Source organism: Micromesistius poutassou (assembly GCF_964030765.1).
Source record: "Micromesistius poutassou genome assembly, chromosome: 6".
In the NCBI taxonomy this organism is placed as follows: domain Eukaryota; kingdom Metazoa; phylum Chordata; class Actinopteri; order Gadiformes; family Gadidae; genus Micromesistius; species Micromesistius poutassou.
Window position 1 is genome coordinate 4,579,254 of NC_140276.1, and position 14,630 is coordinate 4,593,883.

The following is a 14,630-nucleotide window of genomic DNA, read 5'->3' on the forward strand; positions in this document are numbered from 1 at the left end:
ATACAACGAGATCCCCCCAGAGTTTGTTTTCTATTCATTTTCCGACATACTGGCAGTGTAAATCAAGGAAGGATTAAATGGAGCATAAACACTGTGTACTGATAGTAAAGTGTTTTGAAGGCATTTTGCGGCTTGGAGCACTGAGGTATCCTCAGGTTTCTAACCAAGCGGTGAGGTCACACCGAAACTTGAAATGCTCAGTGTCAAGCGTGCTTCTCAATGAAGAGCCCTCTTCCACTGCCCTTTTTTTACGGACTTCTCAAGATGGAACTCATTTAGATTGAATGGAGACGATAGGCAATAAAACGATGCGATGCATTGTGAAACTCACAGTCCAAGTAAAAAGCAATGTTTTAATAAAGACAATGGCTTCATTCAAGGAACATCATTTGTTCTTGTCAGTTCTCGTGCCAGTGGAGTCCAATATGAAAGAGGAGTAGTAACCTTTTTTAAATCAATACCACCAGCTGAACAGACCAGAAAGAGAGACAAATGCTTCAAGGCAGAAAATGAAACATTTTAATCCATCAATCAAATCAATTTACAAAAAGTATATCCCATTTTATATACAATATATACAGTGACATATAAACATAACTATCATTATTCAACATGGATTCATTCATACGGTAGCTAACCAATTGCATTGTTAAAAAACAACAACATATCACTGATATTCTGGATGCTGTAGTGCAAATATGTGCAAATACATAGTGCTGCCATCTTGTGAACACCTTTAAATCCATTTAGGAGGGAAATCAATTTCTGGTTTCACTTTACATTTTTTATTTTTCAATTTGCAATCCACAGGCCACAGATGCTGAGAACATCCTACATATATTTTATTTCGAAAAGCCAACGCCTACAGTCCGATACTTACTTATTTTTCATTACTCTTTGAGTAGCCCTTTTTTCTGGAGATACAAGGTTATCATTGGACAGCAAGTAAGGTACGTAAATATAAAGTATGTTTCAGCGCAGTGTCCTTCCTCGATATAAAAAAAGAAATGCCTAAGTGTAAAAAAACTACTCCATGTCTATAAATAACGAGAGGCCGTTGAGTCTTTCGTGAGAAGCTCGGCGTCCTTGCCCAAGACTCCTCTGCTGTTCCAGAACACAGAATAAGGGAAAGTAAACAAAAGTCACAGATTGGCTTCCTCAAAAAGAAATGTTTCTCCGATCGAAAAGTTCTACAGTTCCTTCTCAACAGGCTCTCAACAAAAGGCTTCGTATGTCTCGCCAGCAGGGTTTTTCTTTTTGGTTTCGAGGAATCTTTAAACAAAACTTTTTATTCTGATTTTATTCTCATAATCCTCCCCCTTTACACGCTAATTGCACGATTAATGGAAGGGATGACCGCAGAATCGGACTCCGTCGGATACGATTATTTCTCTTTTTTGGGGGGGGAGGTTTGTCACTATCTGAGCCGGGCCCTGCACCGGCTCCTGCAGTGATCAGTGTTGGCCAGCAGATGGCGCCTCGCCGAGGCGAACGCTGCCGAGGAACGTGGTGTGGTTGGTCATGCTGATCAGGGTGTCCTCGTACACCATGCGGATGGAGATCCGCTGGCCGGCGCGCAGCAGGCTCACCCCGGCCGTGTAGCAGGTGTTGAACTTGCGCTGGCCCGTCTCGATGCTGCACGTGCAGCGCAGGAACGGCGTCGAGTCCACCATGACCTCGTAGCTGGCGATGTCCGTGAAGTTCAGATAGTAAACCTGGGCGGGGAGGGGAGAGGAGAGGGCAGGATGTAAATACAGAATCACTGTCGGGGGTGGGGAAGAATACCATGCTTGTTTTTTTTTTGGGGGGGGGGTTTCGACACCACTGGGGGTTATTTGCCCAGTATAAAATATGTTGGCTAGGACTGATGGTGTGCTTTGAAAATCATCAAACAGGAGAAGCAGAGGCAGGACAATCAATCGTTTCCTCTTTTTTTTCCACTACCTTATATATTTGTAGATCACTGTGGATAGGTGCCATAACCAAAGCTTCTATATGGACTAGGAGCTAGGTGTTCTAACCGACCGCATAAGGTAAAAGAGTTAGGTCAAGGACCGTACTCACTTCTACCTGACTATATATGAAGTAGACCCCGTCCAGCAGCACCTCCAGCTCCCCGGAGCGAGAGTGCATCTTGAAGACGCGGTGGTGGATGGAGACCATCTTCCAGTTCCGCAGGACGCCCTCAGACAGATCTATGCACGAAAAGAAAAAACAAGGGAGAAGATGACTCACTATCTTCCTAGAGATAGATGGAATAGATATGGCGAGCGATAGAAATCGCGTTGCTTTGATTGCAACCCTAAGGGAAACGGCATGGTCTATTAATGTGTTGCCGATTAACTGCTTCTCCTCTCTCTTGCAATAACATTTACTCAATTTATTGCTGCTTATGGACGCTAGACAACTGGCGAGAGTTGTTGAACAAGACTTTAATGTTTTGCTGTTCACAGACGAATAAACGCAAAGAGGAGTGACCTGTCTGGGTGCCTCACTGAATGCCTGTGCTGAATTAGCCTTCATGTCAAGCTGAAACTGTTTGCCTCCACAGCCCCATAAGGAGAAACAGTTTCGAGAAGTGTAGCAAAACAGATTTTTTCGCTACATCTGGATTGAGCCCATGAAGACTGTGTAATACAGGCCTGGTTGGATGTAACTGAACCTGAATACGAGAGGTAACCAGCCTTTCAGTGGCTGCATGCAGAAAGAAAACTCCTTCCGAACATCCTTACCTTCCCTCACTTGGATGGTCGTTTCCTGTCCTTGCAGATGCACCACTGCTGGCTGAAAATAAAAGATAAAACAAAGGAAGGCATTAAAAATGGGGGTTATGGCGAACTGGTCTACTGTATAAAACAAATGAGAACAGCTCCGTGCTCACAATGGAAACTTTTATGTTCAAATATGACACACCGTACCTGAAATTCCTTTGTTTTGGTTTTCTCAGCAGTCACTGCGAAAAAGAAAACAGACAACTTTAAACACTAGTGAGCGCCTGATGTGTCTCACAACAAAGCGGCAGGTGGCAGTTGGAACAAAACAGACCCAAGGAAAGACGTAACATTGCAGAACCTGAAGTGTTCCACACAAACAAAAAGCACGCCAATCAGATCATTCATTGGACAACTTAATCCATCCCTGCCGTGTGGACCGTACAAGATGTTGTCGTTTTCCTGCAGACGTGTGTAATGACGAAGAAAATACGCTCTGATTTAAACCGGCTGGGAAACCAATAGCATCTATAGTACCTTGAAACAGGAGTGGGATGCTGCCGTATGGATTACACGCAACATGTACTTTCATTAATCCCAGACAGGGGGACGAGGGGTTCATAGAGCCGCTTCAAAAACAACTTCATACCTGCTGGACCTTGGAGGCCTGGGGGTCCTTGAGGGCCAGGGGGCCCGGGCGGTCCGGCCGGGCCGACAGCATTGCTCCCAGGGATGCCAGGGATCCCTGGGATGCCTGGGGGCCCCTGTGGCCCTGGGGGGCCGGGGGGCCCGGGAGGCCCCTGGGCACCCGGAGACCGCTTCCTTCCTGGAGACGAGAAAAGATAAAGGAGATGGTTGGTATAGGATGAAAATATGCTCGATTATCTTCATGCCGGCTTCTGCGTGATCCTACTACTACTACTACTAATAATATGATAGCACTCGTATGAGGACATGAAGAGAGAGTTCTGTGGAGTGTTGAATGGTTATGTGGGCTGTGTTGCTGGGTTTAACTGCATGAGGGAAGTTGCCGGAGAACAGACAGCCTCACGCAGAGGCCCTAATCAATAATAATAAATAAAAAATAATCCAGAGGATTCCAGAGATATATGTTGAATTTTACCTTTTCTCTTCTCTTTTCGTCTTTCCTTTCCAGTTGATTCTGAAGTGGGGGGGGGTGGGTGGGGGGGGGGGGGGGGGGGATTGGGAGAAGGAGAGGAACAAAAACAGTGTGATTAAACTTGAAACGGTCCTCCTGACCAATTATCCTCTCGGGTAACATCCAGCGCATGCCGTGAAGGTACACTGGAGAAGGGCTAAGCTAACGGACTCAGATGTGCTCCAATGGGCAACCGAGTGGAGGTATGTCAGTCTGTGGTATCTTCTGGTGTAGTAATTTGTAAGTGTGGTTTCACCTCCTCTGTATGAACAAGTGCCTTAAGCATTCACAGGCAGTGGAACTGGAGAAGATCATTAGAGAGATACTTTATCCTGCCAAAATCCTTTCTTTGAATTAGGCCCAGATGGGGAATGCAGATGAAAGTGTGTGTGTAGATATGTGGTGTGTACACGTGTTTGTGTGTGTGTGTGTGTGTGTGTGTGTGTGTGTGTCTGTGTATCTGTGTGTGTATCTGTGTGTGTGTATGTGTGTATGTGTGTGTGTGTATGTGTGTGTGTGTGTGTGTGTGTGTGTGTGTGTGTGTGTGTGTGTCGGTATCGCGCCTTTACAGCCATGTGTGTGTGTGAGCACATGTATGTTCTATGAGGGGCATGGCCAACGGCACACACAGAGAACGAAACTGCCCCTCGCGCACGGCTCCGCGGGCGCATTAGAAGAATATTTTCTTTGCTGGAGGGGCGGGTCCCGCTCGTCTCGTGTTTACTATGTCATTACAACTACAAAGGCCATTTAACCTTAAAACCTCACAGTGTGAGTCCCCCTTCTAACATATGGCCAGTGTTTCTCCTCTGGCTAAATGACTGGATGCATCCGCACGGATTTCTCTTAACGAGCAGCCATATCTGGAATCTGGTGCCCGTTAGGAGCGGAGAATGTGCGCACACGCGCACACACACACACACACACACACACACAGACACACACAAACAAACATGGATATCCATTTAAAGTGTGTGTGTGTGTGTGTGGAGAAGAGAGAGAGAGAGAGCGAGAGAGAGAGAGAGTGTGTGTGTGTGTGTGTGGAGAAGAGAGCGAGAGAGAGAGAGAGAGAGAGAGAGAGAGAGAGAGAGAGAGAGAGAGAGAGAGCGTGTGTGTGTGTGTATGTGTCTGTGTCTGTGTGTGTGTGTGTGTGTGTGTGTGTGTGTGTGTGAGACACACACACATCTAAGGCTGAGATTACAAAAGCCTTTGTCTGTGAGCTGAGAGCAGAAGGGAGACCTGGGAATGATTAGTGTTTAGAGGGTCGGGACATTACTGATTTATGTAGAAAGTCTCAAAGGTGAGTTTTTTCTTCTAATTTAAACACAATCACTAACCCCCCCCCCCCCCCCCCCGCCCCTCCCCGATCCCCCACTCCTAACCCCCCCCCACACAAGTATTCAGTGTCACGCCACAGACATCGGAATGCCTTGTGATCATGCTGCACTTGTTGTACTCAAACATGGGGCTTCAAAAAGCGTGCTTTTTATTTGCATAGCTAACATTCGGAACAAAAAAAACTACAAACGCAAATCAGCTGTATTGAGGGTGAGTTCTTTTTTCTCTTTGAGTTATTGATTGCGATGAATCAATCCATTAACTTGATGAGGGACATTAGCATCTCTAGGCGGAACGTCATTTTTTTTTTAACAGAACTCTCTTTCAACAAAGGCTTCCAAGTGATTCATGGCCGTCTATAGTTCCTGATGCGTAGGTCTTAGTGATGACAAGGTCAGACTTGATGTGATTTCAAGGGGCCGTTATGAGATTTAGAGATATGGAAATGAACACAAGCGTTGCTGTCTGTTTTAAATTGGTGAAACCACCCCAACCCTGTTTGCCTTGTTTGCTATCCAAGTAATAATCAGAACCATTCTGTTCCTAATCCTTTGCTCTGTAAAGTCCAACATGTTGTGGGGGAGTTCCTGGGTTAAATAAAGCACTAAACAGTAAAAAAAGGAGGGGAAATCATTTGATAAACTAATTAACAAAGGGTTTTGAAAATAGAATAAGAGGCCAAAGCCCACAAGAGTTCGACTACTGAATCGACTCAAACGGGCATCGCTTTGTTGTTTTCATGTAAAGGAGTGGACTGTCACATCACTCAAACCTTCAAATGAACCCCACCACATCGATACATACTGCACAAAATCACAAGAAAAACAAAGATGAAAAACACTAGAGGACCCTTTGTACACATCAGTTATTGACTATGAGCTTAAGAAAGCCAATTCATGTCGGTTTCACATTGGATCGTCAAGTTGTCGAGGAGAAAGTGGGTGTATCACAAGGACAATGGTTTGAAAGTTTCCATTGGGTCGTCACACGGTAGCAATATCACTACAGCCATTGTTGAAATGTATGCTGTATCAATATACCTGAATCAGACTGCTTACTAGGGCTTCTTTTTGACCGCTGCGTTATGCCCCTACGGTCCTCTGTGCCCTGGATGTTACTCGGTCTATGGAGTAACTGCTCCTCCTGAAAAGAAAGACACACACACACACACACACACACACACACACACACAGTTTGAGAGGAGTGAACATGATGCTGCAAGGACTTGCAAAACAATTCCTGACATTAGCAATTAGTGAGTTAATAAAAACATAAAGGAATTGAAAACGTTTCAGACAGCAGGAACCATGTTAGCGTACTCGTCCTATTCTGGGGGGCGGTGGGCAGAGGCGGGGGGGGGGGGGGGGGATAATGTTTACACAGAGATAACTCAGACCATTTGAAAATCTGTGAGATGTTACCAGCCACCAAACTCATTTGCGGCCAGGCTATTGTCTGTCTCATTGATGCTGTAACTCAGCCTGAAACCCAAAACCCTTTTGTCTGCTTTTTTGGCCCTTGAGACGTGTTCACCTGGAAATTTAGATTTTTATACAAAAGGAGGGACCTGAATCACTGTTAATCTGAGAGCAATATCTATTCATTTGGCACCTGGTTCCAGCCCTATTCAGGTGCGGCATGAATACGGCAAAAAAAAAGGAAAAAAAAAGAAAGGATCTGATGTAGCTTGTCTGAGCTCATTCCTCGCACCACCAGGACAGTCCATTCTGCAGTGGCGGGGATGTTCCCATGGGTGAGTGAGAGGGGGGACAAACCCCATGACTGTGCTCTTATGTGGTTGCGTAGACTGGTTATGGTCCACGTGAACTCAATGGGACCTCCTGACCCGACTGTACTAGCCACACACTCAAACAATCCTGTACTCCGTACTCATGCAGTGTCTGGTTGTATTTGTTGAGTGTGTTTGTCACAGAGTTACTACATGTGGCTTGCTCTTTTGTCACGTTCCGTTAGAGAGCCAGCACGTGATCACTTCTTCGGAGGATTCCCAGAAGTAGACAGACCAAGAGGGATCACTAGCGCTATTAAAACACAAAGACCACCCAAAAGCTTTTTTTTTGTTGAGCCGTCCATGTCTGGCCATACTTTGGAGTGTCAGCATGACACTATAATGGTAAGCAGCGCCAATATTAATGCTGAGAGTAGTTGTGGACAAAAGCCCATAGAAGTGTTGTTGCAGTAGACATCTGCCTGAAATTTCTATTAACAACTCCCGGGCATAGACACGTGCTGCACTTAACCATGTATCAAATTATGCAAGATAGGGATGTACCTAGGAATCCTTTTGCCTGGGGCATTTGGGTTTGTTGAAAAACGTTTAACCTGCTACTCGCATGTAGGGCTGACCCAATTAGGTTCGGATGACAGTCGTATCCGTGACACTCTTAGAAAGTTTGGATTCAAATGGCCTCAAACAAAAGGTCACTCTACTGAATGAAACCTCAACTCCAAACCACTCTTCCTTGTGGTTTTCCCCGGGCCGCTGAAAGACAAGGCCGTCTGACAAGGAAAGTTATGTTTCGGGTCTTAACTTTATCTCCACGGAGATGTGAACCCCCAAGCAGTGGGATGAGTTGAATCATGTCAATCCACCCCTATTTATGTTGGGCATTCTGAAAGTAGTAAAAGTCCACATCTCTGACCGGCTGCCAACCATGTACGGCCCTGTGAGTTCGGGAAATCCTGTCTGATGGAAGACCACGGCGTTGGAGTGTTTTATCAGTCCGCCGGCCTCCAGATGTTCCCGCAAGCTGCAAAGTTTGCCGTTCATTTGGCGCGCAGGTGTCTCCACATCTCCACGCCAGCTGTTGGCACGTGGGGGGCTTTTACCCCTCAAAGGATTCGGGGTGTATGTCGAAGCATATGGCATTACACTTTCGTCTGTAGCGTCGGCCAAACACGACTCCAACAGCCAATTTCTGAATCTAGATTAAGTCCAATCAAAACGACAAAATACAAAGTAAACAATGTGCAAGGCTACCACCAAAGTGCTCGGTGCAAAAAGAGATCGCAGCATGACCTTACTCACTTCGTTCCATCCCATTAAGAACCTTTACAGTCTCAGAAAAGGCATGCAGAGTTACAGTAAATCAGGATGACAATGTGTTGGTATGTATGCCAAGTGCCAACTATTGAGTAAAGCTTTTTTTTTTCTTCAACACAAGGGGGGAAAAGGTATTAATTAGAGGCCTTTTAAATCTTCAAAGAACAGGGGGTGGGAGCTGACTCTTTCCCTGTTGCTTCGTGAGGATATGAGTAAATTGCCTTAAATTGAGGGATGTGTAATTTGTAAGGACAGATTACGTCTTTGTGAAAAGGTTCCAAGTCGTTTTTTATATACATATATACATTCACACACACACACACACACACACACACACACACACACACACACACACACACACACACACACACACACACACACACACGTATAGTAATGATCATCCTCATCATCATTTATATGTAAATGTTTCGTATGCATAACAATTGAATCCGCTGCATTTAAACAGACAAGATTGGCTTACATGCTAGTGCCATAGTATATTATAAACCTTAGAGATAAAAACATGATGAATATGAATCATATGAGCTATAAGTGAGTCATCATTGCTCTAAAGGCTTTACCAGCTCCAACTGCATGGTGAATATGGGATATTTGGGGATACTTTCCACTAAGTCTACACTCCCAGCTGAGACAATGGCCGTTTCTGGGAAAGGTCTAATTCCTAATAAGTGAAACTCTGTCCAGTCTGAAATCCCCATAGAGGGACGTTAACTTGAAACAATAAAACGGCCCATTAGACACAGTTACAGGGATGGGTCACCGTCACCCCAGTGTTTGTGTGTTGCACTGTTTGGCCTTTCGGCAGCCGATCACATAACTTATTGCTGCAACACCACTGGCACCGTCCCGCTCCCCATCTGAACACAGTTAATGGCTTCACGTTGTCTAATTTCGTACGGTCTCTGTGACTCTTGGCGCGTTCCCTCACTGGACTGCCCCTTTACAAGGTCATGTCCTCAAGGCCTGCCAAGTCAGTTCACTGTCGAGTTGACACGTTTGTACACCCAGAGTCCTGGTGTTTAATCCCGTCTGCATTTCACGTATTTGTTTAAAATGTCCCCCTCATATTTCCGTGTTAGAACAGAGCCCTGCTCGGGTTTTAATATTGATATTAACGGGCCACCAACGCACCCTAGCGCACGCCATGGTGGCCTGAAGATTTTTGCGTCCCGTCAAACTGACTTTTTAATAGCTGGTAACGAAAGTCCAGATGTTTCGGCATCTGTTCTTTGTGAGACTTTGAAGGCATACATCAGAGGACAGATTATTTCATATGCTGGTTAAGAGAATTTTTTCTCGGGGGGGCTGGATAAAAGCCTGCATCTCAGCCAACACACTGAGCGCTGCTGTTACCAAGGTTACACCAGTAAGATGTTGGGTGACGAAGTGACACTTGCTCTTATTTTGCACTGCAACGTTTCAACCTCATACTGAGCACTTAATTATACCCTCACACCTGCGCGTTGGCTGGGACAAACACTTTTTTACTGTTGGGAACTGTGCAGCTTCACTGGATATATGGGATTTACTGCCTTGCCCAAGGGCTCCTTTTGTGGTCACCAGGGATATATTGTTGTTTACTTAGAATTTATTTTCTAGTTTATCAGTTTTTCCTCCTTACTACTTTCCTTACTTACATTCAGACTATTATATGTTATAATATGCAGTTATATGCAAGCCTCACTTTGCACTAAATATCCAATGTCTGCCTCTTCTCCAAACAGTTTGGTGTGTGTTAGAAACTACCAATGCTTTCAAAGTTGTGATTTCTGTCACATTTCACTGAAGCAAAGTGTTATGCAAGCAGATTGCTTGACCAGAAATATTAGGAAAGCTATTGAAGCATGTAATCTAATTTGGTCGTTTGGCTCGGGCTTTAATCCACACTATTAATTGAGATTAGCTGCAGATTTCATGTAAGAGTAATAGCAAGATGTGGCTTTAATGGATTTTAATAGGTTAGAGATGATGTTTTCCCAATAGTTTAACAATAACAAGAGGAATCAATTTAGGTGCATTATAACATCAGAACTAACTTTTTGGAAGGCGACTTCTTCCCACATATTCATAATTATACCAATACCCAATCACTCATTGTATTCGTTATGCATTCAGTGTGCATTTAATGAATACGCCTACGACTTTCACAGTCAATATTCCAGCACTAATTTGATTTAAAACGTGTTATCTTTTGGAGTCTCACCCCCAAACCAAAGTTCCAAGCTACAAATGGTGCCTGGTGCTTGGCTATCAGGAAAAACCATACCCCATGAAATGCTTGACTGTGACCCAAATCTGGTTGCCCGCGGATACCGGGCAACTGTAACTGCTCAACCCTGCAAGGGCACATTCTTGAATGACAAAGGGGGTTAGGCCCTTCTCATTCCCAGCATCAACCTCAGGCCAAAACGTCTATTTCCCTGGACACATTCAGAGTGACAGAATATCACTCTGGGAATTGCTAGTGTAACCTATTGAGGTTACACTAACAAAACCTATCCCAGGTGTTACAGCCTCTCCACCCTGGCTCTCTCATCCACAGCGGGTCGGCCTTACCCATCCTGGCATATCGTTAGGGCTATTCATTTGGAATCTGTTGGTGAGCGGTTGTGAGGCCAACTATGCCTGAACTCACACACACACACACACACACACACACACGCACGCGCACACGCACACGCACACACACACAGTGCTACAGTTCGTGCCGTTGTTTATTGAAACTTGAAAACCTTAAGAAACAATAGCAGCCATCCAACTTTCATCCAACTTCCTTACTGCCATATCAGTTCTTGTTTTGCCAGGAACCAAATTAACGGCCTATATTTAATACCAAATATGGTGTTCCAACAGGTTTGATATGAAAGTGAGTCAATGTGTTTAACGTCTCTGGAATGTGTGGTATTTTTACACTATATGTTTGTTGGCTTTACCTTTTCTTCCCTTTTTAATATTTCAATGTGGACCTTCTCACATTGTACTGCTCAGTATTAAATACCTGCGTGACTGTTCACATTGCATCGCATTCATGCTGCTCAAGAAGCTTTGATGTTGTTGTGTGTGAAATATGCAACAAACAATGTTAATGTCTCGAAAAAAAAAAAAATCTTCAAAGGGAAATTCTCAAAAGCTAACAAGTGCGGCCGCCCGGTCCAGATGCCACATGCTCCCGTTGCTCCAACTATGTAAACTGTGGGATGTGTAATCAGAGTTGTTTAATGCAGACATCTGGCAAGGACAGCATCATAGCACTGTTAAATATTTACAGCTGGCCCACAGTCTTTCACCTCGTGAGGCATCACCATCTGGGTTGAATACCGAGCTCATCTCAATGGGGAAACCACCACTATCCAAAATAAGCTGAGCAAAAAGGGGGACAAAGTGAGCGTCGAAATGAATAGGCTTCAGCCACTCGACCTGGGTAGGAAGGGGGAGAGAAGTGTCTGGGTTACGTCGGCGACTCTGGTTTGTTTGTTTGTCAGGACTTCACTTGTCAGGGTTACCATTGCGGTTAACCCCGGGGTTAATTCAAGCTAACTGCGTTGGTCTGTCTATTACCACCATGTAACATACACCCACCCCGGTCCGAAGGGAAAGAAGGAAAAAAAAACGACGACAGTTATAAAACAAGATAGGAACAAATGATGCTGGCGAAGGCAATCAGACCCACGCCTGCTCCCCTTTGTATTGATGACATTATAGGGGGTGGGTGGTGCTGTTGTGGGGGGAGAAGTAGAGAGTTTGGTGGTTACCAGAGCAGCAGATGAAAATATGATCAGTGCGCTCCCAGGAATGAAAACACATGTGAGATGCAAATGGCTTAGCTCCAAGTACCAAATGCCCATCTAACGTCCAGATGAATTAACATCAGCCTGGGGGTTTGCACCTGCTCGTGATTTAGGTAATTTGCTGTCCACCTGCTCTTGCGACTTCATGCCCCCTTTTAGGGAAATAAGTGGAACACCAACTGAGCCTTATATGAGGACTATCTCAAATGGAGAACATCTAAAGACGAGGACAATTAGTGTGCAAATGTGCTAATAAACAGAAGTATAATATATAATAAACTATTAAAACAATTAATACAGCTACAATTTCTGTTCTAATGAATAGATAATGTGTGCAATTACATTTTTATTTTCCTATTCATTCAAATTCACTCTCGTTACAACCTAAGCCATAACGGGTTCATAAACTACATGACATCTGCTGGGAAACCACAACCCAAGACTATCCCAGTGAAACTGAAGAACGGAGCCCTAGACAGGCTACTGTACAAATAGGTTGTCCCGAAACATGCCTTGACATAGCGTGAACCAAATCTGACACCCAACGTGGAACACGAGAAGGAAGCGGAGCTGAATGAACATGAACCGGTCGCGCGTTAGGAATTAAAGTTACGCACTCTTGTTTGGGGTCGGTGTGCAAAGTCTACAGTGTTGTTATTGATATATGCCCCCGGAACCTGGTGGTTATTTATTATGCTTACCTCACGACCCTCTCCGATGCTGCCGGGGTCCGCTGGCTGGGAGCCGTGTGAGAACGCCGGCGCGTCGGGCAAGTCACCTCCACTCCATATCGAGTCTCTTTTTTGGTGAACTATTTCCCTTTTCACTTCTGACCGCAGATCCAGATAGCAGACGAGCGTGATGACATGCAGCGACAGAGACAGCAGGAATAATCCAAAGAATATAGCGCTGCTGCTCCTAGTCTTGCACTTCTTGTTGCATGTGCACGGCAGAGGTCTGGGCATCACTTCACCCGGGAAATCCTCCTGAGAAGAAGCATCACATGCCATGATCGCATAGAGGAGAGCAGGATGTGCGTTTATCTCGGCATAATCAAGACGTGTGTTACGATGCGACCACAGATTGTGATGAGCCTAGATCCGTGCGCCGACATAGGAACTCATGGTTAAAGCGGCAGGTCGGTGCAAACTTCTTCATGTCTCTGTAGTAACAATAGAGCACCGCCTACGCCGAGCCTGATTGGTTTAGAGATCAATTACACAGCAGACCGTCCAGGACTCAGGTCGGATCGGGTTGGATGCATGACAGCATTTTAGCGGCATCTTTTGGACGAGTCGAGGTTTGCAAATGTTAAGACGAACTCCTTATGGGAGTATAATAATGTTAAGTGGCATGGCTTTCGTTTAATTATGACTATTAAAATACGCATTTGAGGCCCCTGCAAATAAATTAAATAAAAGAGAGAAAGAGAGAGGGGGGAAGGGAGAGAGAGAGGGAGCGAGAGAGCACTCTGTGTGTGTGTGTGTGTGTGTGTGTGTGTGTGTGTGTGTGTGTGTGTGTGTGTGTGTGTGTGTGTGTGTGTGTGTGTGTGTGTGTGTGTGTGTGTGCGCGCGCGCTTGTGTTGAATGTCACCGCAATGTGTTTACGTTATGCCTTTCGCTACGTGGGAGGTATATAGGTATGCACGGCGCAGGGAACCCTACGTTGTTTCCCTGCTAATTGAACTCTAGAGAAGGCACGGGATGCTCTTCTGCAATCATTATCAAAGAGACCAATCAGCGAGAATATAATGCGTTTTAGACCACAGCAACATTTGACGCACATTCTAGGCTTAGGTAATGTAATGGGCAACATGTTATTCCATCTGGACCAAGTAAACCAAGCACTCGAGAAGGGAGTGGCATTGATCAAACTGCACGCTGCGTTCACTGCTCTGTGTACAACAACATCAAATCCTCCAAACACACATCGGTCATCGAGGTTGATGGCGTGTGCAGCAGTTTGACATCGTGTTGTGGCCAGCCACAAGGTCTTAACAGGGTTGAGCGTTGATTGACATTGTGTTTCCTTCGTTTTTCGGCATGCAAAACTGACCTTTATTTTCTGTTGTTCTTTTTTGCAATTGTATTCTGATGAACACTTTGATCTGTGGAGCGAGGAACCAGAGGCGAATCGCTCTGTCCTTGAGCCACGCGCGATGAAACCCGGTACACTAAGCAGAGCTGCAAGTTTGGGCCCTGATGGATCACCCACTCGGTTAAGTTTTCAGACAGCTGCCACAAAACATCTGTCTTTATTTATTTTGGCCGGGTTTTGACATTTTGTGTGCATTTGACCTACACAAGGTTATGCTTTCCCTTGATGGGGATGTATACTGACAGACAGTGAGCTATGGCTCGCTTTCACTTTCGGGGAAAGCCCAGGGCGTCTTTCTAACATAACATATAATATAACATAACAACACAGGGGTGACTAATTGTTTTAAAGTGAACGATTGTCCGTGGCTAATATACACGTGTTCCGTTGTGAGTGCCACTGCATCACAGGCTTCAGTTACAGACAGTGTGCTGTATTTCGCCTCCCATGTG

At 45.1% G+C, this 14,630-nt stretch overlaps 1 protein-coding gene across 1 annotated transcript; it reads right to left on the reverse strand.

Annotated features, from left to right (window-relative positions):
- Positions 1–1,454: 1,454 nt before the first annotated feature.
- eda (ectodysplasin A) lies at positions 1,455–13,091 on the reverse strand (the record flags this gene model as incomplete). Its single annotated transcript, XM_084469670.1, has 8 exons — positions 1,455–1,715; positions 2,065–2,195; positions 2,733–2,784; positions 2,919–2,953; positions 3,361–3,537; positions 3,835–3,873; positions 6,249–6,351; positions 12,783–13,091. 8 exons carry the CDS (start codon positions 13,089–13,091, stop codon positions 1,455–1,457), a joined length of 1,107 nt encoding a protein of 368 aa, XP_084325796.1.
- Positions 13,092–14,630: the final 1,539 nt, after the last annotated feature.